General features: G+C 36.9%; 1 protein-coding gene across 6 annotated transcripts in view; it reads right to left on the bottom strand.

Annotated features, from left to right (window-relative positions):
* Positions 1–583: 583 nt before the first annotated feature.
* The window catches only part of NAA16 (N-alpha-acetyltransferase 16, NatA auxiliary subunit), a 90,190-nt gene continuing 62,876 nt past the window's right edge, over positions 584–27,897 (bottom strand). For 4 of the 6 annotated variants that reach the window (XM_053563831.1, XM_053563833.1, XM_053563832.1 and 1 more), the window contains 11 exons: positions 25,968–26,040; positions 22,074–22,243; positions 21,589–21,741; positions 17,844–17,972; positions 11,961–12,174; positions 9,963–10,156; positions 5,172–5,280; positions 4,654–4,752; positions 4,205–4,348; positions 3,014–3,111; positions 584–2,104 (listed from right to left, as the gene is read on the bottom strand). In XM_053563831.1, the coding sequence (XP_053419806.1) occupies positions 1,907–2,104; positions 3,014–3,111; positions 4,205–4,348; positions 4,654–4,752; positions 5,172–5,280; positions 9,963–10,156; positions 11,961–12,174; positions 17,844–17,972; positions 21,589–21,741; positions 22,074–22,243; positions 25,968–26,040 (1,581 nt within the window). In that variant the 3' untranslated portion in view covers positions 584–1,906. Of the gene's footprint in view, positions 2,105–3,013; positions 3,112–4,204; positions 4,349–4,653; positions 4,753–5,171; positions 5,281–9,962; positions 10,157–11,960; positions 12,175–17,051; positions 17,193–17,843; positions 17,973–21,588; positions 21,742–22,073; positions 22,244–25,967; positions 26,041–27,897 lie in introns of those variants that run through there. The other 2 variants (XR_008374642.1, XM_053563835.1) reach the window with 2 other exon arrangements.

Below are 27,897 nucleotides of genomic sequence, written 5' to 3'. Positions count from 1 at the left end.
ACTACAGGTGCTCACCACCACACCCAGTTGATTTTTTCTATTTTTTTTGGAGAAATGGGGGCTTGCTTTGCTCAGGCTGGTCTCAAACTTCTGGCCTTAAGCGATTCTCCTGCTTCAGCCTCCCAGAGTGCTAGGATTACAGGCATGAACCACTGTGCCTGGCCCCTGGCCTATCTAAAACATGCTCAGGATACTTAGAATAGTTAGCCTACAACTGGGCAAAAGCCTATTTTAATAAATAACTCAATGAACTACTGAATATCTCATGTAAGCATATAGTACCACATATTACTAGCCCAAGAAAAGATTAAAATTCAAAGTACAGTTTCCACCGAATGCACTTCACTTTCATACCATTGTAAAGTTACAAAACCTGCAGTAGAACCACCTGGAGTTCTCTAAAATTATTAAAACACTCAAAGGAAGACAAGTCACCATGGCACCAAAATATAGTTGGTAGGTGGGTGTTGAGAATTACTTTTTCCATAAAACCTAAAAAGATTAAGGTGATTGAGTTTCTACTCCCTCAGAAAATATTTTGCAAAGTATTACAGTGTGAAATGATAGTAAACCACAAATAAGCAACCGTGTACAAAATAATTTATTACAGCATTATTTAGGTTGGCATTATTTTACAATGAGTTCTTTCCTCTTCCAATAACCATCAATCTAAATAGAATAGGGTGAAGGAAAACCATCTTATTAGAACTGTCTAAATAAAATCTCCCTTTTGAATTTATATTTGTCTTAAAGAGAAGCATTAATATTACAGACATATTTACAGGGTTCTGAACATATTGAATGATTCCATTACTGTTTTCTGTACAAGGTAGAACAAAAAGCTACTCCCCCCTAAAATGCGTTCAATAATACATCTTAACAATTAAGCTAAAGAGAGCTTAAATTTTCATTTTGCTAAGAGATACAAAAATGCATTTAATGGTTAACACGCAGCTGTAAGAGTAACAATGTTTGGATTTAATTTGTATTCTGCCCTCTTAAGCTCCCTCAAAAGATACCTCAGTATAAGCTACCTGTTAACACTCAAAGCAACGTAGTTTTAAAAAGTGCAATTCTTGCCTGTGACTCTTCAAAACTAGAATAGAGATGTGACAAATTTACCAGTAAAATTTCCGCGAGAGGCAAACCAATCTTCACATTCTGAATCATCTACAGGCAGTCCCATGTGACTGACATACAATTCACACTTATGAACAGAGGCTATTATAGGTAATAGGGCAATACGTTCTAACGTACATACCAGTCAACCTAAGAACAAATCTACAAAACCTACCTCATTCATAACCCAGGACCGCCTGTACAAAAAACTAGAGTACCAGAAAGTATCACTTTGATAGATATTACAAAGGGAATGGAAGGTAAATCATGAAAATTTAAGGTGACAAGTAGCAAATTAAAGTACATTTTTTAAAAACCCTCAATATCTGCCAAGAGGAAGTCCATATTGTTTTTAACATAATGGACACTTTAAAACTAATATGCTTTAATTAAAAAGCAAGCAAATAAACAACAAAAAACCGATAAGACAAGAGATCAAACACAGATCCTGAAACCAGGATCTAAAGAAAATGATATAGTAGGGTTGTATATAATTTAGCCTAGTAAGAAATTATCATAACTATGATATAGACACAAGAGCAGCTACCACAATGCTGATAATTTAGTAATTTAACAAAAACTGTACAAGTGTATACAGGTGATTTTAACAAATATGTGTGTAAACTGGCAGAGTCCAATAAAGAATAAAAGAAGCTTACAGACCACACTATTTAATAAAACTTTTAATCAAATATTTCATTTCGCACCTATATTAAAAAATACCCTGGAAAAGAAACCCTGATCTGAATTGAGCTTTGAGTCTGTAGGAGTCACCTTCTCTGCGGTTTCAAATTTCATTTGCTAAAAAGTCACAGTTAGCTGTCTGGTTCAGTGCTGCACTGAGACTGGTGACTTCACTCACAGAGGGCAGGAAAGCACATGTGAAAGGAAGCAGGTTATGACAGGCCGTCCTGTAATTTTCATACTGGGAACTACAGCTCCCAAAGCTGCCATCAAGCAGGGTCTCAGAAACCTTTATTAAAGTCTAATAAAAGAAGGGGAAAACACAAATAGTTAAAGAAATAGTAAGTTCAGTTCATTATCACTTTAATCAAAAGATGAAATTTTTAATTAGACCAAGAGAAGCTGCCTCATTTGAAAATAACTTCTAGCCATCTACAGTAAGTAATCACTTCAGAAAGGAGTACTAAAAATCAACTCTGCATTAGACCTTAGCTGGGGGGGGCGGGGGGGGGAGAAAGGAAGAAAAGAAAGGGGATGGGATGGGTCAATTCCACAAATCCTTTTTTAAAAAAGCAGTAAACTTTTTTTTTTTTTTGAGACAGAGTCTCACTATGCTGCCCTCAGTAGAGTGCTGAGTGTCCCAGCTCCTAGCAACCTCAAACTCTTGGGCTTAAGCGATTCGCTTGACTCAGCCTCCCAAGTAGCTGGGACTACAGGCGCCCACCACAACACCCAGCTATTTTTTTGTTGAAGTTATCATTGTTGAACCCGCCAGCCCTGGTGTATGTGGTCGGTGCCTTAGCCACTGAGCTACCGGTGCCGAGTCAAAAGCAGTAAACTTCTAGTACCTGAAGAAGAGACCCTCTAAAACTATGACCACTGAAAATGAATGTGTTCTCTATTAATATGAACAGCACACCTTTACTAAATGTTTACTATGTGGCAGGCACCAAGCACTTCAGTTTGCTTCAGTTTACTCTTACACTGACTCTGCAGGATAGGTCATATTTTCACGCTCATCTTTAAAAGGAGGGAAAAGAAGCTAAGAGACATAACTTGCTTAAAGTTACTCTGCTTAAAATTAGTTAAAATTATGCCTGAGAATTACATACAGGCATAACTCTGAAGGCCCACATAAAAACTATACTGTAAAGATACATGTTTTATTAAATAACTCATTTTCTATAAATCAGCCTATGATAAATCTTACCTTTACATTTTTATCTTTTATAGTTTCATCCAGTCTAGTGGCTATAGCAATTGCTTTCTCTTGCCTTGACTTGTCCAGAAAATACATCATTTTAGCACCTAAAATACCAAGGCATTTCAAGATGAATAAACTCCTCTGTCTTCTATTTTATCTGATACATATATGGAGTACAGTGGCATCATCACAGCTCACAGCAACCTCAAACTCCAGAGTTCAAGTGAACCTCCCACCTCAGCCTCCCAAGAACTGGCACATTACCACCAAACTTGGAATAATTTTTTCTACTCTTTCTAGAGATGAAGTCTCGCTCTTGCTCAGGCTGGTCTCAAACTCCTGAGCTCAAGCAATCCTTCCACTTCAGTTTCCCACAGTGCTAGGAGAGCGAATATGATACATGTTGAACAGTGACTTAAAATTAAAATGTGATTTCAAATGTTTATTCAGTGGTGGGCTGAAGACCAATAGCTCTTGGGAGCCAACGGTGACCTCTCTTTCCATCTTCCTAGTCATTGAGGCCATGATGACAGCATTTGTATCATGAAAAAAACAGTACAAATCTTTCCTTCACCCTTCACAAAGAGATGGTTATTAAATACTTATCACAGGAACATTGATTCAACAATTCAATCGCCTTAGAAATGATATAATTCAAAATGAAAATATAGGCTATAGTATTTCAGCCAAAACTGTGAGAAAAGATGATAATCTAAAACAAAACATCTAAGGAATCATTTTCTTTTTTTAATCGGTTGATCTTGGGGGGAAAAAAACTATTTTAAAATAAAATCCAGTTAGTATTCCTTCTGGAAATATAAGAAAAAATAAATCATTCATAATCACAACACCCTAAAGGCAACATCTGGGTGCTCTGGTACACACTTCCTTCCAGCCTTTCCCATGCATAGTTGTAATCACATAATATGTTCAATTCTGTATGCATATTGTAAAAATATTTGCCTGTTATTACAAATCCTTTGAATAAACATCATTTTAAATGGCTACCTGGCATTACATCTGATGAACCTATCACTATTTCCCTTATTAATGGACATACAGTAAACTTGTTCCCATTCTTCTTTCCCCATACTTACACACAGCACTTCAGTACATATCTCTGCACTTAAAGCTCTTTCTCTGCTTTGTTTTTATATAAAAGTATAAACAATTTAACCTTGGGAGCTAAATACAAACCTGAAAGTAGATGCTGAAGAGAGGTAGAGTTACATTTGAGAAAATCCTCATTAAAACTTTCCAAATCCTTGTTGACAAATATCTTCTGCATTTCTTGAGAGAGAACTTTGCTCACAACGTCTGGAAGATTGCTTTGCTTAGACACTATAAAAACCAAAACATTTGGATTTTTAGTCTTTGATCTGTCCTCTGGAAAAAATCTATTGAAAGCCTTTTATTATTAAGCTTGATACATTTCATAGTAAGAAAATTATCGATCCTTTGAAATATAAATATATACAAGTTTAAAAGGCACTAATTTCTACCATCTTTTGTCTAACATTTTATAGACACATCTTCATTTAAATACTATAAACATTATTTTTCTTTAAATTGTTGCAAATATCTTTAATGTCCAGTTTAATGGAAGACAACTCATATTTACTTCTCCATAAACATCATATACTTACCAGATTTGGAAAATCTAATTAAACACTCATGTAACCATGGGTTATTACTGTCGATGGCAAAAGCGCGTTTGACAGACTGCAGCATTAACAAAAACTTTCCTGTGTCAGAAAAAATATAAAAATAATAGCATAAATACTTATGTTATTTCCTTTACTTTAGTCTAACAAACTCAATAACCAAGTGTTACCTTTTAAAAAACATTCATAAGCAAAATTTAAAGCTGACTTTGATTATCAAAGACAACTTTTGCTTTCTAAAGAAAAGCTTGAAAAAAATCATGAAAAATTGCTTCAGATAACCAATGTGTATGACTGTTTAAACTATTCTTAACCTAGATTTGATAGTAAATATTCATTACCTAGCAAAGTTTTGAGCAAAGGAAAAGAAGATTAAGGGGCTTTGTAGAAGTGTAAAATAAAATCTAAGAAACAAAAATAGATTTAACGAAGATTTTGTCACTTTGAATACAGTCACAAATAGTTAAAAGATTAAAAACTGAACTCAAACTATGTATTACCTTTTCTAAAATATATTTCGAATGCTAACAGATGGGTGTCAATGTTATCAGCAACAAGGTTCTTAAGAGGTATAAGGAACTTGATGGCTTCTTCTAATGGATTTTCTACCTATTTTAAAACGGAGAACAAAATTATTCCATTTTAAAGGCAGCTATACAAGGTAAATTTCCTCTAAATTTTTGTATTAACATATATCTGAAGTAATTTAGACAATTTCTTTATATAGTGTGGCCATGAAGTTCATGTGCTATCTTAAATTTTAAATTGCACACGAACTATTTTAAATTGAACACAAACTTTATGGCTACCATGTATAATCAAATAGCAAGAAAATATTTTAAAATTGTCATCTGCAAATAAATTCAAAATAATCAGTAATTTTCAAAACAAAAACAGCGCTATTATTTTTCTGATTGCAAAGTCAAGATGATTTCATAAAAAATAAAGGACATAAAGTTATTTCACAGACTTAAAGAGACAATTCACCACATACTGACAATCCCTTATAACTAACAACATTTAAAGGAGACAAAGAGTGTATAATGCCACATGTAAGTGTGAAAGAAGTAACAAGATTTAAAATACTTATACAATCCCAACACTCTGGGAGGCCAAGGCAGGTGAGTTGCCTGAGCTCAGGGGTTCCGGATCAGCCTCAGCCTCAGCCACAGCGAGAGCCCATCTCTAAGAAATAGCCGGGCATTGTGGTGGGCGCCTGTAGTCCCAGCTACATGGGAGGCTGAGGCAAGAGAATCGCTTGAGCCCGAGAGTTTAAGGTTGCTTTGAGCTGTGATGCCAGGACACTCTTCTGGGGCAAAAAAATTGAGACTCTGTCTCAAAAAATAATAATTTCTGATCTTTTTGCTTTTTCATTTCTTTAAAAGTGCTTCTATATGTACATGGTACCAATCTTTTTTCCACTGTTTAGTTTCAGTACTGGTATCATGGAAAGGTCCATGTCATAAAAATCAGAAACAGTCTTGAATGATTGGAACCTTCTGCCAGATTATCCAATGTCAATTTGTCATCTGGCACTGCAGCTTCTCTGTCCTTTTCCTCACAGTTGGCACTGGTTCATTCAGAAGCACTTATCTACATCAAGTTGTCTTCTGTTAATTCTTCTGGTGTCTATTAGCTATTGAATTTCTCCAAGATCCACATCTTTCTTGAAACCCTTCACCCCTCCCCAGCTTTTTTTGCCATTACCAACATCTTTCATTTCCTTGATTTGTTACAAATCCTGTGAAGTCATGCATTACGTGTGGACGCAGTTTTCTCCAGCAGGAATTTGTTCTTTTCAGCCTGATGGCTTTATCTCCAATGGTGTAATTCTTCCAGATTTTCACAATATTCTATCCAGATTCTCTTCCATGGCTTTGCCAACCTTCCCATTGAGTACTGTGTGTCCCTGAACTATAGACTGAATTAAAGACACTGTGGTTGGGGACAAGCAGGCTTTGGTGTTGAGCTCGCGAGGTTCTGGGTGGCCAGAGTCACTGTCAAATATCGAAAGAACTCACTGGCAAGTACTTCCTACCTTCAGGGACTAAGCACTGAAGAAATCATTCCAGAAAAAAAGGTTCCTGTTGTCCAGGCCTTCATTTTGTACAACCAAAAGACCAGGAGCTTGTGTTTTTATCCTTTCCTTTAAAGCTCAATGGTTAGGAGCTTTATGGATGAGGGCCATCCCAATCATAAACTCAACTGCATTTGCACAAGAGTTAACCTGTCTATCCCTTCCTGCCTTAAATGTTGCTGCTTGCTGCTCCTCCTTACTAATAAATGTTCTCCATAGCTTTTTAATTTTTTCCAAAATAGGACACTTTGTTAAAAACCTGTTCAGAGCCAGGGGTGATGGCCCATACCTATAATTCCAGCACTTTGGGAAGGTGTGATGAGAGGACAGCTTGAGGCCAGGTGTTCAAGACCAGCCTGGGCAAAAGAGCGAGACCCTGTCTTCTCCCCTGAAAAAAAAGCTAGGCATGGTGGTGTACACCTATAGTCTCAGCTACTTGGGAGGCGGATGTGAGAGGCTGCAGTGAGCCAAGATCACACCACTCAACTCCAGCCTGGGAAAATGAGTGAGACCCTGTCTTAAAAACAAACAAAAAACCTGTTCATGGGCAGTACCTGTGGCTCGGTGAGTAGGGTGCTGGCCCCATGTACTGAGGGTGGTGGGTTCAAACCCGGCCCCGGCCAAACTGGAACAAAATAAAAAAACATAGCAGGGCCTTGTGGCAAGTGCCTGTAGTCCCGCTACTCGGGAGGCGGAGGCAAGAGAATTGCCTAAGCCCAAAAGCTGGAGGTTGCTATGAGCTGTGATGCCATGGCACTCTACCCAGGGTGACAAAGTAAGACTCCGTCTCTTAAAAAAAAACAACAAAACCTGTTCAGGCAGGTTACCTTCTCCTCAGTGATTTCTTAATGGCATCTGGGAACTCACCTGCTGCTCGGCTGCCTCTTGGTTAGCAGAAGTTGCTTGTCCTATCACCTAGACATTTTAAAAACCAAAACTTTCTCAAATTATCAAATCATCTTTAGCTGGCATTAAATTCTCCAGGTTTATGGAGAATCCTGAAAGAGCTAAATGTAGACCTTCCTTTTGATCCTGCAATCCCATTACTAGTTATCTACCCAGAAGAAAAAAAAATTCATCACAAGACATTTGTACTAGAATGTTTATTGCAGCTCAATTCACAATTGTCAAGATGTGGAAACAACCCAAGGGCCCCAAAACACATAAACGGATTAACAAACTGTGGCATATGTATACCTCAGAGTACTATTCAGCCATAAAAAATATGGAGACTTTACATCTTTTGTATTTATCTGCACAAGAATGGAAATACGAGTATTCAATGTACTCAATTCTGATGTGAAATCAATAGAAAAACAACTATACATGCACAAGAGAAAGACACAAGTATATTCAAATGGGGTGGGGGAAGAAGGACAGAAAGGGGATAAGGAAGGGAGGAAGGGGATTGGTAAGCTCTCACCTAATGTGCCCAATGTAAGGGTGTATGGCACACCCCCTGGATGAAGGGCTCAACTACAGCTTGAACTTTACCCGAGAAATGCAAACAATGTAACCTAATCATTTGTACCCTCATCTAGATCCGAATTGAAAAAAATGATCTCCAGGTTTAGATCCATCACCTTCCTTTTGCTTTAAGTTACTGTATAATGGCTTTGCTTTCTTGCAAATCATACTAGGGTATCTCAATATGCCTTTCTTATAGCAATCCTGTACCTACACAAAAGCTGCATTTTGAATACAAGATAAAAAGATATTCTATAAAAAGTGTTATGATTTTGCCCCTGCTGATGCAGCTACAGCAACAGTTTCACAAATTTCCTTTTCTTTTTTCAATGGTCCTTATGCTGGATTCATTTATACTGGAACGGCAGGAAACAGCAGCTGCAGACTTGAATCCAAGGGACACCAAAACGATTCCACATTTTTTTGTAATGCCCTGGGCTCGTCTCTGCTTCTTAGCAGCACTACCAGCATCACCAGTGGCACTTTATATGGGTCCCATGTATTATTTAAGGTTTACAATATTGAAACACAGTGAAAAATAGGCAAGAACCTTGAGAAACCACTACACAATTTATTAAGAGAGGTGAACTGCTCACAGAGATGATTACCACGGTGTTTTAAGGAGATAATGAGCAATTATAGCTCAGGAGATACCGAAGGCAGCTATAATTTCGTATTTATTACAACAGAGCAGTATATACTATAGTTAACTTTATGCAGCTATGATTTAATTCTGTATCTTTACATTTCCCTCGATTGTGAATGGTGCCCTGCAGTCTCTAAGTGTATGGGTATGTAAGTTTTGATAAATTTTAACTTTCCATGACATACATTTTTCTTAATTTTTTCAGTATTTCTATGCTATGTGGTTCATCTGCACGTTTTTAAAAATTGTCATAAATCTCCCTAAAAAAAAATTCCAGTGTTTATTGAAATTAACCCACATGTAAGTGGACTTGCACAGTTCAAGCCTGTGTTGTTCAAGTCAATTGTACTAGATTTACAGCGAGGGAATTAAAAAGCTAACTATTTCCCTAACTTTGGTCCAAACATAATTATTAACACTTTGAGAAAATCCTGGAGAAGGAGTTTTCTTTGTAGCTGAAAAGCAGCTAAAAACTTAGCACCTTTTTATAGGCTTACAATTCTGTAAGGTAAAGTCCCACACAGGTCTATCTCACTGGGCTTAAATTCAAGGTGTAAGCAGGACTACATTCCCTTCTGAAGGCTCTAATAAAGACTCCATTCAATGCTTTTTCCCAGCTTCTAAAGACTCCACATTCCCTGGTTTGTGGTCCCCTTCCTACATCTTCAAAGCCAGCAATATCAGGTTGAGTCTTCATATCATTATCACTCTGACCTCTTCTGCCTCCTCCACTTTGAAGATCCCTTCTGATTACACCCCATGGTCAATTCAAGCTCATCTCCCTATGTTAAGGGCAGCTAATTACAACCTTAAATTTCATCTGCTACCTTAACACCCCTTTGCCGTGCAGGATCACATATTCACAGGTTCTGGGGATTAGAACACAGACACTTTTGGAAGGCCATTACTCTGCCTACCACAGCTATAATTCTATGTATAATTTTCATGTTGTCATTCAAAGATAAATAATGGCTATCATAATAACCCTGAAATACTGTTATGGCTTCTGATTTACAGATTTAAATAAATCAAGTTCATGGCCACAACAGAATCAAATAGCATAAATTTTACCAAGTAACAAAAACAGTAAATTCATCTTACCCTTTCTAATTTTTCAGGCATAAGTTCTTCCTTTAGACTACTGGCTTCTTCTTCTTCTTCATCTCTTTTTTTCTTTTGATTTTTTTGCTGACGTTCCCTTTCTGCATGCTTTCTCTCTTCTTCTAATTTAGCCTTTTTCTGAGCTCTTCTCTGCTTGCTAAGCATTTTCTTCAACTCTTTGGCTGACAGGTTTTCTACAAATATCCAAATGAACAAAAATTCTAAGTTCATGTTTGCATTTCCCATCCTGTTCTTCCCATACTATTCTATTAGTACAGCTGTCCCTTGGGATCAGTGGGAGATTGGTACCAGGACTCACCCCCCACCAAGGATACCAAAATTTGTGGATGCTCAAGCCTATAACGCAAAATGGCCTCGTATTTGCATATAACCTTTGCACAGCCTCCATCCTCCCATATGCTTCAAATTATTTCTAGGTTAGCTTTACATCTTTCACCTTCCTTTTGCTTTGTCATGTAATGACTTCATTTTTTATTTATTTATGACTTCACTAATTATATTAGAGTCTATTGGTACGCCAAATACAATGTAAACGCTACATAAATAGTTGGCATACCATATTGTATAATAAGTAATGATAAGAAGAAAGTCTTTATGTGTTCAGTAGAGATGCAGTATGTTTTTTTTTTTTTGTTTGTTTGTTTTGAGACAGTCTCAAGCTATTGCCCTGGGTAGAGCGCTGTGGTGTCATAGCTCATAACAACCTCCAACTCTTGGGCTCAAGCGATCCTCTTGCCTTAGTTTTTCTATTTTTAGTAGAGACGGGCTCTCGCTTTTGCTTAGGCTGGTCTTAAACTCATTAGCTCAAGTTATCTACCGTCTTGGCCTCCCAGAGTGCTAGGATTACAAGTGTAAGCCAGTGCGCCCAGTCTGGATGCAATATTTTAAAAAATATTTTTGATCTCATGGTTGGTTGAATCCACTGATGCGGAACTCATGGATATGGAGGGCCAACTGTATACTTTTTTTCTCCAGCCCAGAGAAGGGCAGTAAGTACATAAACATTTTTAGAAAGTATATTCCCAGTGACTAGCACAAAATCTAACACAGAAAAGGCAACCAGTAAATGCCACATTAACCAAAACCAATCCTAGTCTAGTTCTGTGTCCTACAGAATACATGACTTCAAACAAATGACTTCATCCCTCTCAGTATCAAGTCCCTAACTGTGTAAAGTGGGGCTGATATCACCAACTAGCCTCTTCTTGGAATATTCCAAGGATAAGTGACATAATGCAAATACACACCTATGATCTTTAAACAAAGAAACAACATAGAAAAGTTTAAAAATGTGTTTCCATGCTATTTCAAATATATTCCTAGATATTAACATTCTAACATATGAACAAAAAGCTGTACAGATATTCTCACTGACATTCTTTTCCCTAAGTAGCTCAAAGCTGGTTTTAGTTACAAATTTAAACAAAAAGTGCCTGTAATCCTGACACTCTGGGAGGGGGACGCAGGAGGATGATTTGAGCTCAAGAGTCCGAGACCAGCCTGAGCGTGAGTGAGACTGGTCTCTAAACATAGCTGGGCCTGTAGTCCCGGCTACTTGGGAGGTGGAGACAGGAAAACCACTTGAGCCCAGGAGTTGAAGGCTGCTGTGAGCTGTAATACCACAGTACTCTACCCAGGGCAATAGACTGAGACTCTGTCACAAAAGAGAAAAAAAGAAGAAGAAAAGAAACCCAAAAACCAGTGCATAGACATTTATTTTTCTTAAACTGGTCCTTTCTGAAGATAAAAAGAAGAAAAATTTCATGTCACTGAATTACGATAATTTACAAGCATCAGCTATAGAACATCATCTTTCCCTCAGACATTAAGTTTTTTTTTATTTTTTGGCATATCAGTTATCTAACGTTTGTCTTCATATCAACCTGAAGATACACTTTTCTCTGTAGTGTTTATGCCTGAAAGTCTGAAATTTAGTATTCTTCTCAAATCTTTTTAAGAAAGTTCTTTGTTAGTTACCTGAATTTATTTCTTGTTGTTTGCTTTCACTGGTTAAGGGATTATCAAACAATTTCAAGTATATTTCAATCGCTGATCTAGCCGCCTTGAAATAAAAGGCATGTCTTCTGAGTATATCTTCTAATCTCAAAAGGTCAACATAGGCACGAAGGGTCATCTTTCTCATGCAGTATGTATGGAAGTCAAATTGATCATCGGTTATCTCAAAAAAATGCTTTAAAACAAAACCACAAAATTATTCCTTACATGTATGTCAATAATGTCAACATTTTGAAAGAAAATTATAAAACGCCCCCAAAACAATTTAACCAGAGTTTTACACAGTTGTCCTCTCTCATATCCTGTAACGTTCTTTGCAAGTTTCTTTCCTACAAATAATCTCCATTCCCTAAAAGTCATGTTTTGTGATGATACTCAACTTCAATGTGACAAGTCAAAAGATCAGGTTACTTTTTAAACATATTGATATTTTAGTTTTAATGAGCTGTTTCTCTTCCACATTCCCTAAAAACCGGCATGGCAGAGTTAAACAGAACTCTGACCGAAAACTAAATATATGTAAGTTCACACTAAATATTTTCAAATTAGACTGCTCTACTCTACTGTAAGCTCTTCACGGGCCAGGCTTGTCATCCTTATCCTCACCACCTGGCACAGGGCCTAACTAACTGGGCTTTCAATAAGCACAGTATTTGCCAACTCAAGAGATAAGCTAAAGCCTTATTTAATCCAAGTTAGGAATAAAGAAATATATACAGCCAATTTTTTAAGGTTGTTAAAGGATCAAGTAACATATTTTATGTTCATTCGCAACTGTGAACCACTATACACAGAGCTTATGGTTTTCTCTTACTCATTAAGCTCTTAACCTGCCTGCCATCCATTTTAGCAGACATTCTTAATCTGGAGACTATGTGTAAATAAGTATAATAACTTCTTCCTAAGGAGAGAGCTCAAAGCTTACATCCTATTTTCAGAAGGGTCCATGGCCAAAAGAGTTTAAGAACTAATCCTTCCCTTGGAAGAACACTACCCTCTATCCTTCAGTAAAACCATTTTATACTTAGATTGTCTCCCTGCATGCATGTCTACTACCTCGGACTTCTTTCTTTCCCCCTACTTCAGTTTCTCCAAAATTACATAGAAAAATGAAGGGTTCAGAACATCAATACAGATCGAGCTTTCTTTTTTTTTTTTTTTTTTTTTGTAGAGACAGAGTCTCACTTTATGGCCCTCGGTAGAGTGCCGTGCCCTTGCACAGCTCACAGCAACCTCCAACTCCTGGGCTTAAGCGATTCTCTTGCCTCAGCCTCCCGAGTAGCTGGGACTACAGGCGCCCGCCACAACGCCGGCTATTTTTTGGTTGCAGTTTGGCCGGGGCCGGGTTTGAACCCGCCACCCTTGGTATATGGGGCCGGCGCCCTACCGACTGAGCCACAGGCGCCGCCCCACATCGAGCTTTTCTACTACTTCATGTTCCTCTGTCTTGGGGGTCTAGTTAAGTCACTGTGCAGAGGACGTATTAGTAATTGTCCACCATCATTTGATAATTATCTCGGTAATTAGAAACACTCTGTATACAGAATTATATTAAGTACCTAGGACTTAAAGAGAAGAATTCTAAAATAAAAGTACACAATGAGAAGGGCAAGAAATAGGAAAAACAAATGACATTTCACATTAGTTTACATTTATGACTAAAAGACATGCTTTAATGATGTTATATTTGAAAACTGCATTCTTCCCAGCAACAAGACAAATCAACTCATAAACAATAACATGAACTTGGTTCTATTTTTCTTAAAAAAATCAATGGTTTATATATTTCATAAAGCCGTCCGTGGTTTTTCTTCATGTAAATCAAGTTATATCTAGCACCACAACAATATCTTAAAATTCAATACAACTGACTAAGGAAAAATGGCAGTGCTAAAAGCCATGGAACACACGTGAGATGAAAACATCTAAAAGACTACAGGACATTTTTTAGGTTGAGAAACATGTAAAAAGGCAGATGACAAGCTTCAAGAGATATTCCTAGCAGCGTCAATAGACAGAAATTTAAAGACAAGTCTCGGAGGGAGCCATATGGAACCCCAAATATTTAAGCCACCTCTTCATCAGTATCAGCCCATAGGCTGCCTCTCTCCAGTTAATGTCTTCCGTAATAGGGTGACCAACTCATCCCAGTTTGCCAGAGCCTTTCCCTGTTTTTCCATTGAAAGCAATTTTTCTTGGGAACCTGCTTACCCTGAAGCAAACATGGGTGGTTAATCACTCTATAATTAGCTAATAGCTTAGACAAGACTATGGTTAGATTAAATCAGAAAGAGGATATTATAGCTATTGGCTTATGAATGCTTTTGGTAATTAAGAAGAAATAATACATTGCAGAATTCTACATAGAAACAACTAAATAGTCTTGGGCTGATTTTTTAAAAACTTTCTGTTTTAAAATGATTACAGGTATAGAAGAAGTTGCAAAGGAGGTACAAAGAGGTCCTATGTACTCCTTTCTCAGTCTCCCTGAAAGGTTACAGCTTACATAACTACAGTACAGTATCAAAACCAAGAAACTGACCTTGGTACAATGTGTGTATATAGTTGTATGTGATTTTATTATGTGTAAATTCATGTAACCACCACCATAATCAAGGTTTAGAACTATTCCATTGTCACAAAGTTCTCCCTTCTATAATACTTTGGGTTACTATTTCAGTCATTAAATTTGAAAACATAAAAATATGCTAGATAATATAAACAGATAAAGTTAGTTTCCCTGAACTTTTTAGCTAAACATGAAAAGCATAATAAAATCACTTAACAGCTCACTGCAGAAAACTGGGTATTCAAACCTTAACACACAGCTCAGGCCCTTTAACTCTTTCCCTCTCAGCAAGAATTAAGAAAAGCCATTCACAGCTTTGGAGCAGCTTTGGGGGTGGGGGTGGGGGTTGTCTGTTGTTTGTTTTTAGGAATTCCCTATTAGGCACTCTCTTCTGGCCCAGGTTCCTCTGCCCACTACTTCTCAGAGGTCCTGAATGCAATTAACAAAGAGCTTATAATAGGAGAAAAATAATAACTAGATAAACTAGAAGATTAAGCAACTTTTTCTTTTATAGAGTCTCTGTTATTATAAAGCATGTGTCAATTTGCTAAGATTAAAATACCATAGAAGACAACATTATGACCCTCCTATGATTTAGATCAATCAGAAATCTTGTGTCTTATCAAGGTTACAAATATATAAATTATTGCCTTTCACATGTAAGTCAACACAGTAAAATAATGAGAACCCAATCACCGGAGGTCTAATAGTAAAAGGGAAAAAAAGAAAGAAAACTCAATTCTTGAAGGATAAAATAGTTTAAAATGTTATTCTGAACACGAATTTATATCCAATACTTTAAAGAAAGTAGTTTTGTTTGTTTAATAAAATTCAAGTTTCAAACATCGGATTGTGTTAAACTGTATAGCCTTAACATAAAATCTGAAAATACTATGAGAGGGGCAATGGACAGAAAAGGTACTACCCTGAGCCACTCTAAAATGCTAACTTTTAAAAATCAGTCACTAAGAGCTCACTGCAGTAAGTATCCTAGCTGAAACAGAAACACAAGAATTCTTGAAGGTAGAAGACCTACGCCTTATTTGAACTTATTTCTCAATTCACTAACCTTCTATTTAGAAGGTAAACTATGAAGTTTTATTTCTGAAAGGTGCTCTTGTCCTCACTAACATATTCAAGACCCAGGTATAAGGTAACTCATCCAGATACCAATCATAATAAATATTCGAAGTTTGTAATTATTACTAAATCCTTCCAATGAATTGTTAGGAATTTCCTTTTAGATATTAGAAATTAATTCAATAAACATTAATCATTAAGTTAACCTGTTTAGTCCCATGTGTACACTAAACACATTTCTACATATAACCACATATGTAGAAGATACATATTAATTATAACAAAGTGTTATTTACTTTTAGTATGGATATATTCAAAGACTAATTTATAATAAGCATAAGAACAGTCTCTTTTCATATTTGTTTCTAGTTCTTTCTATTCTCAAATACTAACAACAAACCCTAAATACAGTTATAATTTCTATCAACAATTATGTATTATGACCAGAGGGTAATGTATTGTGTTATGTTTTAGTCTGTTTTAACCAATGATTTCCTGAATTTTTTCTTCAAAAACTGCTTTCTGCAATTAAATCATTTCTTAAACTAAAAATAGTTAATCTGACATTACACAATTTTATTCTAGGCAACTCAGCCCAAATCACTAAAAATTTAAGGGAAAGTATAATCTAAATGAAACTTAGTAATGGAAGATCTACTTATCATACTCTGAAAGTTTCAAAAATATTAAAAAGAAATAAAGCAATCCAGTCGTTAATGTTAGGAGAAATGGGATTGAAGTTCACAACTATGGTGATTCTTAGGACATTCAAATTTCACTTACACCAAAAATTTGGTAAATTTCTGCTTATGGTCTTGCTGGAATTACTATCTGTAAGTGCCTAGCACCTTCTTCATTTAGGAAACAATTTGCCTCCCACGAAGAATGCTCTGGTTAATGAAAATGTACCTTTTCCTAATAATAAGCAGAATGCTTCTAAAGCAGCAATTCTCAGCTTGTAGGTTGCGACCCCCTTTTAACAATGAAAATATATTGCGGCATTAGGAAGGTTGAGAACCACTGTTCTAAAGTGATAGTCTTCTAGGAAGGGTTCAAAGAAGCTAGTGACATGCAGTTTTATCACAGAAATAAGAACCTGATTTAAACTAGAGTGCTTGGATATTTCACATATCTTCCAAGGGCTTTAAAATTTTCAAGGAGAAAATGAGAAGGATTTTTCCCCAGAAATACAGCCATCAAGCCCAACCTTAAAAGGTGGGAAAAACAAAAACCCAAAACAAATAAAAAATTAGGTTATTTCTAAAAATCCTTGGGTATCATCCTAGTTCCAGTACCCATTAAAAGCCACCCCCCTAAGACTTAGCTTCCTTGTGGGTAAGCACAGAAGTTTCACATGGGAAAAAAGGCCAAAGTGACTGCCATGGTGCAGACATCAGGCTCACCTGACTACGATGCCTGTGGTTCTATATGCTTCAGCATGGGAACAGTGGTGCTGATTGCCCCACAATTGAGGGCTGCTGAGGACTGCCTCAGGGGTGCATTTGCGGCTCTTTTCCTCCTGTGGTCCATGTGGAAGGAGAGTGCTTCAGAGATGACAAAGAACAGGAAAACAAAAATTCACACAAAGGAAAAGAAAAGTCCCCTCACTAAGGCATTTCGCACACATAATCCTAAAAGCAAGCAATAAAATAAGCCTGCAAACTGGCCACAGACTGCTGTACAGAGTACTGAAGGTGAGAACAAGTATCCTGGGAAGACAAACTGGAGAGAGGCTGCCTGGGGACCAGATCCTGACGTTTTAAAGGGGAGAGAGGTGCCACCAGCTGTGCATCCTCAAACTGGAGAGAGGCTGCCTGGGGACCAGATCCTGGCGTTTTAAAGGGGAGAGAGGTGCCACCAGCTGTGCGTCCTCTAGGCAGGTGATGAAAATCAAATAATGGCCTAATTAGGGAACAGAAATTTTAAATTTATGTTAATAAGTTAATAATGTTTACTAAATCATTTTTCTTTTTTTCCTTCAAATAAAAATATATAGACATGTCAAAAGCATAACCATTAGAGGATCAAACAAGCAATCATCTCTTTACAACTTCTGAATTTTAAAAGATTAAGAGTCTTTTTCACACTGAAGTTCCCAGAGTAGTTCAAAGAGGCAGATGATCCTGTATACAAATCTACCTGCTTTTCTGGTCACCTTTCAGAAGAAAACTGAAGTCAGAATTCTAACTACTTACCCTTTCTACTTCATGGCATTTTTTCAAGGCATCCCCATATCTCCCCAGACGCTGGTAAGCTGAGATGCACTCTGTCTGAAACCACATACACTGCATCTCATTGAGATTGTCCATGGCAGATGTTCCTTCCTGAAAGGGAAGCACTTGTAACTATACACAGCAACCAATAAAACAGAACCTAAAACCTCATTTTTTCTTTTACAACTATGGCTGCTAGTATTATTATGATAAGAAGTAGCAATTAGTAAACATACTGATGTGCTTCCAAAAGGCACCTACCAGTTTTAAATTACAGCAGTCCCCCCTTATCTAGTTTTGATTTCCAAGAAAACCAGTTTCAGTTACCCACAGTTAACAGTATGAAAACATTAAAGGGAAAATTGCAGAAAGACACAATTCTTAAGTCTTAAAGAGTATGTGCCATTCTGAATAGTGTGATAAAATCCTGCACCAACTTATGCTGTCCCCAGGGGGACATGAGTCTTCCCCCGGTTCAGCACATCCACACTATCCACACTGCCTGCCTGTTAGTCACTTTGAGCCGTCTCAGGTTATTATATCAAAAAAATAGTAAATACATACATAGTGTCTTACTTATCTAGCTCTTTAGGGGTACTCAACACCCTACAGAGAAAAGATTCCAAATTTCTAAAGCTTCATTTTCAAACACCAAAGCTTTTATTTCAACTACTGAAGACAGTAATCCTATGAAGCACTGCTTATCTTCCTGTCTTTCAAGCAAAACCTACTTAGCCTTTCCTGGCTGAGTCGGGTTACCTCGGTACACCCAGTCCCATTAGGCCTGTTTTTCAGTTTCCCAATCTGCCTTTTCCGAGTGAGTCTATCGGTATCATTGCCACTTTCTTTGTGCCCATGTGTCTGCTTCTAACAACATCTCCTATTTCATCCCACCTTTTCTGCTTGGGTATTTCTTCTTTACAGTGAGTTAACAAAACCAAACAGCTGAACTTGTTGGGTGTATTTGTTCATTCAGGCTCAACAAGAATTCTGACAAGAGTGTCAAAACAAAGTACCTAGTTTCCATTCAGGGGCACGGGCATTTTGTCACAGTTTAGAAGAAAATTACTTTAAATATATTTTGTGTGATTCTAAGTAAGATGGCAAAAGTATATTTATAAATAAGTACTTTCTGTCTCTAGTTCTTTTTACTCAGTTTTGTGTCATCAATTCAATTTTCAGGATTCATTAAAGTCTAAAACCTGTTTATCTTTGGGTGAATAGAATTATGAATGTATTTGATTTCTTCATCATAGATGTACATACTTTCCATTTTGTTGATGAATGCATATTTTTATAAGAAGAAATCTACATTACCTTCATTTCAAGAGTTTACCAACTAGAACTATCGATCATGCATTATAAACTTTATACAAAAATTCTAAACTGTGAAATATCTGTAAGGAGGAAATGTGACCACTTCATTCATTTATCAGCAAACAGACATAAATGGATTATTCAGGGTCATTAGCAATTTTCTTCCCTTGCCTTACTATGCTGTCCACAACACATTACAGATCTGCCTGGCCAATGAACCAGTATGGACCAACTCAACAAGCCCTCCACACAGCCTTCTGTCAAAAGTGGATGATCAGAGGCAGCTACGATGAGCAAGGTCAGCCACAGACCGTGGAGACTCTCCACAGACAGCTCCTCTTGCCTCCTTTCTCATTGTCCTACGCCTCTGAGGACACATCCTAGTTGTCTCTGGTTTTTGTTTTTGTAAAAATCACTGAACTTATTTAACTTAAGTTTTCAGTTGAGCAACCCTTATCTGAAATGCTTGGGACTAGAAGTGTGTCACATTTTGGATTTTGGAATACTTGCATTTTACTTACCAGTTGAGCATACCAAATCCAAAGACCCAAAATCTGAAATGTTCTAACAAGAACTTTCTGTAAGCATCACATCAAGTGCTTAAAAAGTTCCAAATCCACTTTGGAATTCAGGTTTTCAGATTTGGGATGCTCAACCTGTACACTCATTTTTAACTGTACTTTATTTCTACCCTCTACCTTAACCTTTCAGATGGTACTTTTCTCTAAAAACAGAATTGGTTTTATGTCTATTCCTTGTACTCTCTTCTAATTTTCAAACTTGTGATACAACGGAAAGGGCACTGAAGAGTTTGAGCCCTCCCACTATTTACCATAGGGTAGCTGGGACTACAGGATCACATCACTATGCCAGGCTCAATTTTTCTCTGACACTTTGTGTTTTTGATGTCTTAAGAAATGCTTCCTACTTCAAGCATAAAGAATGCTTCTTTATCCTAAGGATAAACTTCTATATTTTCTTCTAAAAGTGTAAAAGGTTTACCTGCCATATTTACATCTTTAATCCACCTAGAAATGATTTGTGCATAATAATAGGGATATCATTTTATTTTTTTGATACAATAACTGTCTCAGAAGGATCCTTCCATCTATGATTTTTAAAGTACCTCTGTATAAGTCCCATGCTCTAACCGATTGCGCCTACTATGAAATCAATATATAACCACCTACACACACATACGAATGACAAACCAACTATAGTCCAGAAAGTAGAAGGGAAGAAGAGAGAGAGGGGAGGGGAGGGGGGATATGGGAGGAGGGAGGATATTTGGGGGGACCTCACCTAATGTACATGATGCAGTGGTACATTTCAAAACTATTAAGAAATGAGTATAATTGTGATGAATGTGTTACTTAATTCAATGTAAACATTTCACATTGTAAATCGAAGCAGTACTCTGAACTCCATAAATGCATCAATGTACAAAGTTATGATTTAATAAAAAATAATTAATAAAAATAAATAAATAAATAAAATACCTCTGGCTATCTACCAAGTTCCAAAAGATGTGTGAATCTGTTTCTGAGCTTCCTACTCTGTTCTACTGTACCATAACATGTATTATTTTCGTAACATAACAAAAGTCCATTTGGAAAAGGAAATGAAAGGACAGCGAAGAATGGAAAGGAATGAATGCTTAGCCTAACAATGTCAGAAAACTTAAAACTCTAGAAAGTCATAGAGATAAGCAGTTCACACAGAAAGAACTCTAAGAGCAGTTCTAAAGTAAAATACTGTAAGAGGCAAGTAAAAAGCAAGCCAGGGGCAGTGGCTCACACCTATCATCTGAACACTTCAGGAGGCCACAGTGGGAGGAACGCTTGAGGTCAGGAGTTTAAGACCTGAGCAAAGGAGTGAGAGACCCATCTTTACAAAAAGATTTTTTTAAAAAATTAACCTAGTATGGTGGCACACGCCTAGAAGTCCCAGCTACTTGGAAGGCTGAAGTGGAAGTGTCACTTGAGCCCAGGAGATCAGGGCCGCAGTGAGCTATGACCATACCACACTGCACTCCAGCCTGAGTGACAGAGCAAGACCCTGTCTGAAAAAAACAAAACAGAATAATAGAAGTAGTCAAAATTAATTGGAAGACAAAAGAATTTGCAATGAAAATCAAATTTTATATACAAGCAATAAGGTAACATATTGCCTTATTTATATCAAGGTATTTTATTCCTGTTACCACTTTAACTACCCCCTGCCAGAAACATATGCATAGATAAACAACTACAGTAAGAAACCATACTTAGGATACGAGCTAAATGTGACTGGGGGTGGGGGAGAGAAGAATTCTCATGAATTTCAGTGACAAACTTCACAAATCATCTTAGGACTTAAGTTTAATTTTACCAACTCAGACAACTACATGTTCATGAATGCTATTTCCTACCCTTGTAAATTTGGAGCACATTTCCTCTGCTTCTTTTATCATATTTGCTCGAAGCATATATTTTGCACATTTGGAATTGATGAATCTATCAGCTGTGTCCAAAGACTGTGCTTCATCCATCCACTTTGCAGCTTCTCTGAGATTACCTATATGCTATAAGATGAAAGCATTAAAGAAACCACAGTTGAGATCAAAAGAACATGGGTATAATAAAAAAGGAAAAAACTTATAAAGGCAAAATAGAAATCTGGCACCAATTCTAGTCAAATTTAGCCAGTAATCTAAATTACAATTCACATTTACTAAGAGCTAAATCAAATGGCTAATATTAATCACACAACTAAATATCATAAAACTGCTTAGAATTATTAACAGTTTTAGAAAAAGATCAGAGTGCCCTAGATATTTCTACATGAAAAGAATTCCAAAGGCTCTTAAAGTACCTGAATTCTTCAATTACTCACAAAATATGATTTAGATATTACCTTGTAAATTTTTGCTTTCATATAGAATAGTTCTATTAGAGTTGGAGTACTAGTAATTGCAGCATTAATATAATCCAAAGCCAAAGAATATTGTCCAAGTTTATTAAAGTGCTGTGCAAGGAAATACTGAACCCAGAGTAGTGTTGTCGGGGGTTCCTTCTCCCCATTCTCTGCAATTAAACAAATACTAAATTATTATGGGAAGAATGTAAAATAGAGCAAATTACATACTTTTCTTCTCCTAAATTCACAAAACATGGAGATTAATAACTGCTATAATAATAAGCAGTAAAAACTCAGCAAAAATGACCAATTTCAATAGAAAGAGGTATGACTTCTGGCCATAACATTCAAAAAGTGGTAGCCAAGCAGAGAAACAAGATAGTAGTTTGACCAGCTTCTAACCCCAACCTCATTCCAGAGAAACAGTGCTGGGAAAAGGACATAAATCAATCTAAGTTTGTGAATTCTCAGGCTGAGAGCAAAAGACAAGCTTAGGAAAAATCAAGGAAAATAAGTTAGAGAAGAGATTCCCTTACTCCAATCCTAAGAATTCAACAGAGACAAGAGCTACCAAACTGCCAAGGTCTTTTCTAGGCCTTAATACTAACTCAGGGGAACTCAAGGGATTGTAACCTATAAGAAGATGCACTCCTACAAAATGGAAATAATCCTGACATCTGACAAAAACCTAAGAAGAAAGAACATTGCCCACGTTCGCTAAAAAAGCAGCCACACACATATAATCAACTTTACTCTGTTCCCCATCTTATACCCTCAAGCTACAGAAGAGTAGGTAAAGAAATACCAAGCTCTCAGAATGGATTTCAGAAGGGAGAAGATATACAGGCATGAAATGAGGAAGAAAGAGTGAACTTACCCACGTTACAGCAGAAAGAAAAGAAGGTCTCATAGTATAGTTAACCAAATGCCATGAAAATGATGCAAACACAATACAGCATAAATTAAAAACATGGCCAGATGAGGTAGCTCACACCTGTAATCCCAGCACTCTGGGAGGCCAAGGTTGGAGGATCCCTTGAGCGCAGGTATTTGAAACCAACCTGAGCAAGAGACCCCACCTCAACTAAAAATAGAAAAACTACTGAGACATGATGGGTACCTATAGTCCCAGCTACTGGGGAGGCTGAGACAAGAGGATCTCTTGAGCCCAAGTGTTTGAGGTTGCTGTGAGCTATGATGCCACAGCACTTTACCCAGGGCATCAGAGTGAGACTCTGTCTAAATAAATAAATAAATAAATAAATAAATAAATAATAAATGCAAAGAGTCAACCACCTAACCTGCTCCTCTTATACAAGCTATATTTTAAAGGAACCAAATATTTTATGAAGAAAAGTTACCTATGAGAAGAATTTCAACTAATCAATGCAGACGAAATGATGATTAGAATAAATAAAGGCTCAATGCAATGACTCTCAACGGCTGCTAAAATCCTCAGGTGAGATGCTGAGAGGGAGTTTTTTTAAACACTTACTATTCAAATTCAGAAATTATACATTTTGTTTTGATAATGGTCAGTGCCTTCAAAGTGCCATTTGGTTTTCCCACATTTAGAAGTACATATTGCTAATTATGGTCAGTCATGAAAACCCATATTCTCCAGTGACACGACAATACTAGACACAGAAGAGATGAGTAAGGACTTAGATCCACCACACCCCCTCCCACCCTGCGCCACTCCCACCGGCATCAGCAGAGCCACTCTGGCCCCACAGCTGATGCTTTGAAACATTTTCTGTTTTTAGAAACTAAAATCACTCAGCAATAAGTCAAGTCTTGATAAAGTACCTCATTATAAAAATCACTCAATGCACCTCCTCCCCGGATAAGCATCGGAGACTGTCCTGTTTTCTTGTCAAAGCACCAGGAGACGGTGCCAAAGCATGGTGAGTTACCCCAAGATCTCCAGAAAGACTGGAAGCACAGCCCAGGGCAGAAGGATAGTGTGTGTGATAGAAAGACCCTGCCACAGCAGGCACTAGGACAAAGATGAGGCCACTACGTTGCTGCAAACGACTTTAATAGACACAACATTGCCTGTCCTCCTACAAGACCCTGGGTAGACATGGATGTTGGAGGAGCTGGGGTGACCCTCCTCCTCCACCTCCCCTGAAAACTCTCCAGGTATCAAAGGAGAAAGATGACAAAACATGAGTGAAGTCCCCACCTCAAGCCCACAGACAATAACATCCTAGCCCTTTTGATGCAGGTTGGGGGTGCACTGGAAACAGCATGCTAGTCTCACATTGGGGAACTAGCTATAAGGAGATTTTTAAGGGGCTGGGTGACGATGTCTGAGTCCTAGTCAATCTCAACATCACAAAAGAGAATCAAAATGTGCCCTGCCTCCTAATGTAACAGAAAGCGTAAAGCACCACCAGCAAAGTATTCAAATGGAACTAGAATCTAATCAAGCCTACAAATCTGTTAAGTTTCCAAGAAATATGAGGGACAGTAAAACATGTTAAATGATACCACAAGAAAGTAATCAGCCCAATGTAGAATATGGAATATTCTGTAAGGCAATGACTTTTCAGCAAATGTTTTTAAAAAATGGGAGGGGGGTGTTAATGGTCTACATTAAAAAAACACAAGAGACATAACAAACAAATGCAAAATGTGGACCTTAACTGAATCTAGATTTAAATAAACCAACCACACAAAGGCTTTTTTGGATAACCAGGGAAATCTGAATGTGGACTAGGTATTAGATATGATGTATTATGGCATGAGGTTAATTCTGTGTGACATAGCATTGCAGCAACATCTTCTGATTAATCATTTTAAACCAGCAGTTCTCAACCTATGGGTCATGACCCCTTTGGGGTCAAATGACCCTTTTTTTATGGGTCACCTAAGACCATCCTGCATGTCAGATATTTATATTACAATTCATAACAGTACCAAAATTGCAGTTATGAAGTAGCAACAAAAATATGGTTTTATGGTTGGAGGTCACCATAACATGAGGAGCTGTATTAAAGGGCTGCGGCATTAGGAAGGTTAAGAACCACTGTTTTAAACAGAGATATGTACTGAGATATAAAACAATATGCCTAGAAATTTTGCTTTATAAATATTCAAAAGAGTGGGGTGCAGTGTCACACCTCTATAATCCTCAGGAGGCTGAGGTGGGAAGATAGTTTGAGCCCAGGGGTTCGAGACCGGCCTGGGTAACCCAGAGATCCCCATTTCTATAAAAAAAATTTTTTTAATTAAAAAAATATAAAGAATAACGACATACAAAATACACACAAGGAACCCAGACTAAAGTTACCATCTGAAGGACTGAAAACATTTCTAGAATGTTTTCTAAATTAAGTTATTTTGATTTACATATGCATCTACAAATAGAGAAACAAAGAACCAAATTATATAGCATTAACACAATGACTGCCACACTAGAAAAAAATTCTTTTCTTGGGGCCACAGTGATTAGGTCAAGATAGGTAAGGAGACATGTGAGTTATATGTGTTTCATGAAGCCCTAGGATCAAAACTAACATAAGTTAGATACAACTCACATGGCAGTGAATGTGTTAAAAGTAATAAAAAAGCAGAAAAATCAGAGAATTTAGGGATTCTGGAAAAACAGATTCTAATGTAAACTAACTGCATGGTCTTGGGCAAGCCGCACAACCTCTCAAGTACATTTCCTCTAGTAAAAACAAGGTTAACTCCTACCCCACAGTATTATGGAAAATTTAATTAAGATTTTAAGTGCTCTCATTTCATTCACTAATTCAAGAACTATTTAATAAATAGTTATGATATAGCACACATAATAAACAAAAAAGAACATTTCCATAAGTGATTAAAAATTAATTGAAATGAGTCATCAAATTCTAATTCAATTTAATTGAAACTTACCATAAGGGCTAAAAAAGTCACATGTTTTAAGAGAGGCTTCATAATTAGTAACAAGTTCCTGGATTATAGAAACCTGTTAACAAAACATATTTTTAAAATTTAAAAATATTTTATTGAAAGTATTTTTACTTATTATGGATTGAATTAGATCTGAAAAACAATAAACAGCTTAGTTCAGAACTATATAATGCTAGGGGGTCTTTTTCTTCATTTTCAATATGGATATTTCCTTGTGGGGGATGGGGAAAAACAGAAAATATTATACACTGCTGTCTTTATTAATAGTAAAACAGAACCTCATTAATTTGGAATTTTGAAGGACAAATTATCACTAGTTACTACAAAATCTATTTGGGGGGACAATAAACATATCTGTTAATTTATTTGCCTTTTACTTCCTATTGTTATATTGGGAAATTGTAAACCATTATATAAATATTTAGATTTTGTAAAATGTCGTGCATTACAATAAAGTCTTGGACAATACAAAATTAAAACACTTCTTGGTAAAAAGAGCCAAGGTTTGAAAATTACAAATGAAATTTAAAACAACTCTGTTTTGCTTATTATTGTTAGCAACCCAGGGAAAAGGGTAGAATGTTGTAATCTGAACTCGATGCAATTACAGGTTTTCCTACCCAACTTACTTATTTTCGTACTACAAAATAAGGTCTAGTGCTTACTTTGGCAGCACATACACCAAAATGGAACAACACAGGAGAGACTAGCATAGCCTAAGGATGACATGCAAATTCATGAAGGGTTCCTATTTAAAAAATAAAATAAAAATAAGGTCTGACACGTTGTTCTATTATTTTGTGAAAAGTGGGACTTTAGAAGTTTTTCTTTTCACACAATTGTATTTCTTTTTTTTCCCAAGGCTTCTGTACACACCAATCAAAATTCACCGAGGTTTCTACATCAGTGAAGAGCAGATTTTGGTATATACAGCTAGGAAGGAAACCTATTTGTGCATTTAATACAAGATGGTATGATTTAATGAACTGTATTAATTCTATCCCAGAAACTAACAGGAGAGTGTCCACAAAACTGATCATATATCAGTCAAAAAACAAATTAAAACACTTCTCAGGATGACCTGGTATCTCTCTATGTGATTCTGCATTATATGGCATAATTCTTCAGTAGAGTTGAGACAGGCAATGAGCAAAACAGATGGTAAACTGACATTGACAAGGACAATGTATAACTAACAGAAAAAACAGGATGTGAAAAAAAAGTGCATACTGGGACTTCACTACAACATGTATTCACAGATACTACGTACTCAATGAAAATACTACTGAAGAGATTAGGTGGCAGAAAATGAGGATTTTTTTTAGAACAAAGATTATTTAATTTGAAAACAGGGATTCTGAAAGTGGTTGTCCTCAGAGCTCTAACATCATTAACATAAGAATGAGTATCACCTGGTATCTTGTCTGAGCTGTACTTCTAGACCATAGCCCAGACTGAAAGAACCAGTAATTCTGGTTTCCGTACAATCTGGGGTTTTTTTTGAGACAGAGTTTCACTATGTTGACCTCGGTAGAGTGCTGTAGCATCACAGCTCACAGCAACCTCAAACTCTTGGGCTTAAGCGATTCTCTTGTCTTAACCTCCCAAGTATCTGGGACTACAGGCACCCGCCACAACGCCTGGCTATTTTTCAGTTGTAGTTGTCATTGCTGTTTGGCAGGCCCAGGGTGGGTTTGAACTCGCCAGCTCCAGTGTATGTGGCTGGCGCCCCAACTGCTGAGCTACAGACACAGAGCCTGTACAATCTGTTTTTAACAAACTCTTTGATTTTGACACACAAGCAAAAGTTTGAGAAACTGATACAACTGCTGCAAAAAGATTTTTACTTTAAGCAAAATTAACAATAATAGGCATTTTTAGCCTACCATGACCACCCCACCAATCTCACTTA

Source organism: Nycticebus coucang, chromosome 15, assembly GCF_027406575.1.
Source record: "Nycticebus coucang isolate mNycCou1 chromosome 15, mNycCou1.pri, whole genome shotgun sequence".
NCBI lineage: Eukaryota > Metazoa > Chordata > Mammalia > Primates > Lorisidae > Nycticebus > Nycticebus coucang.
This window is presented reverse-complemented; position numbering and strand designations above follow the sequence as displayed.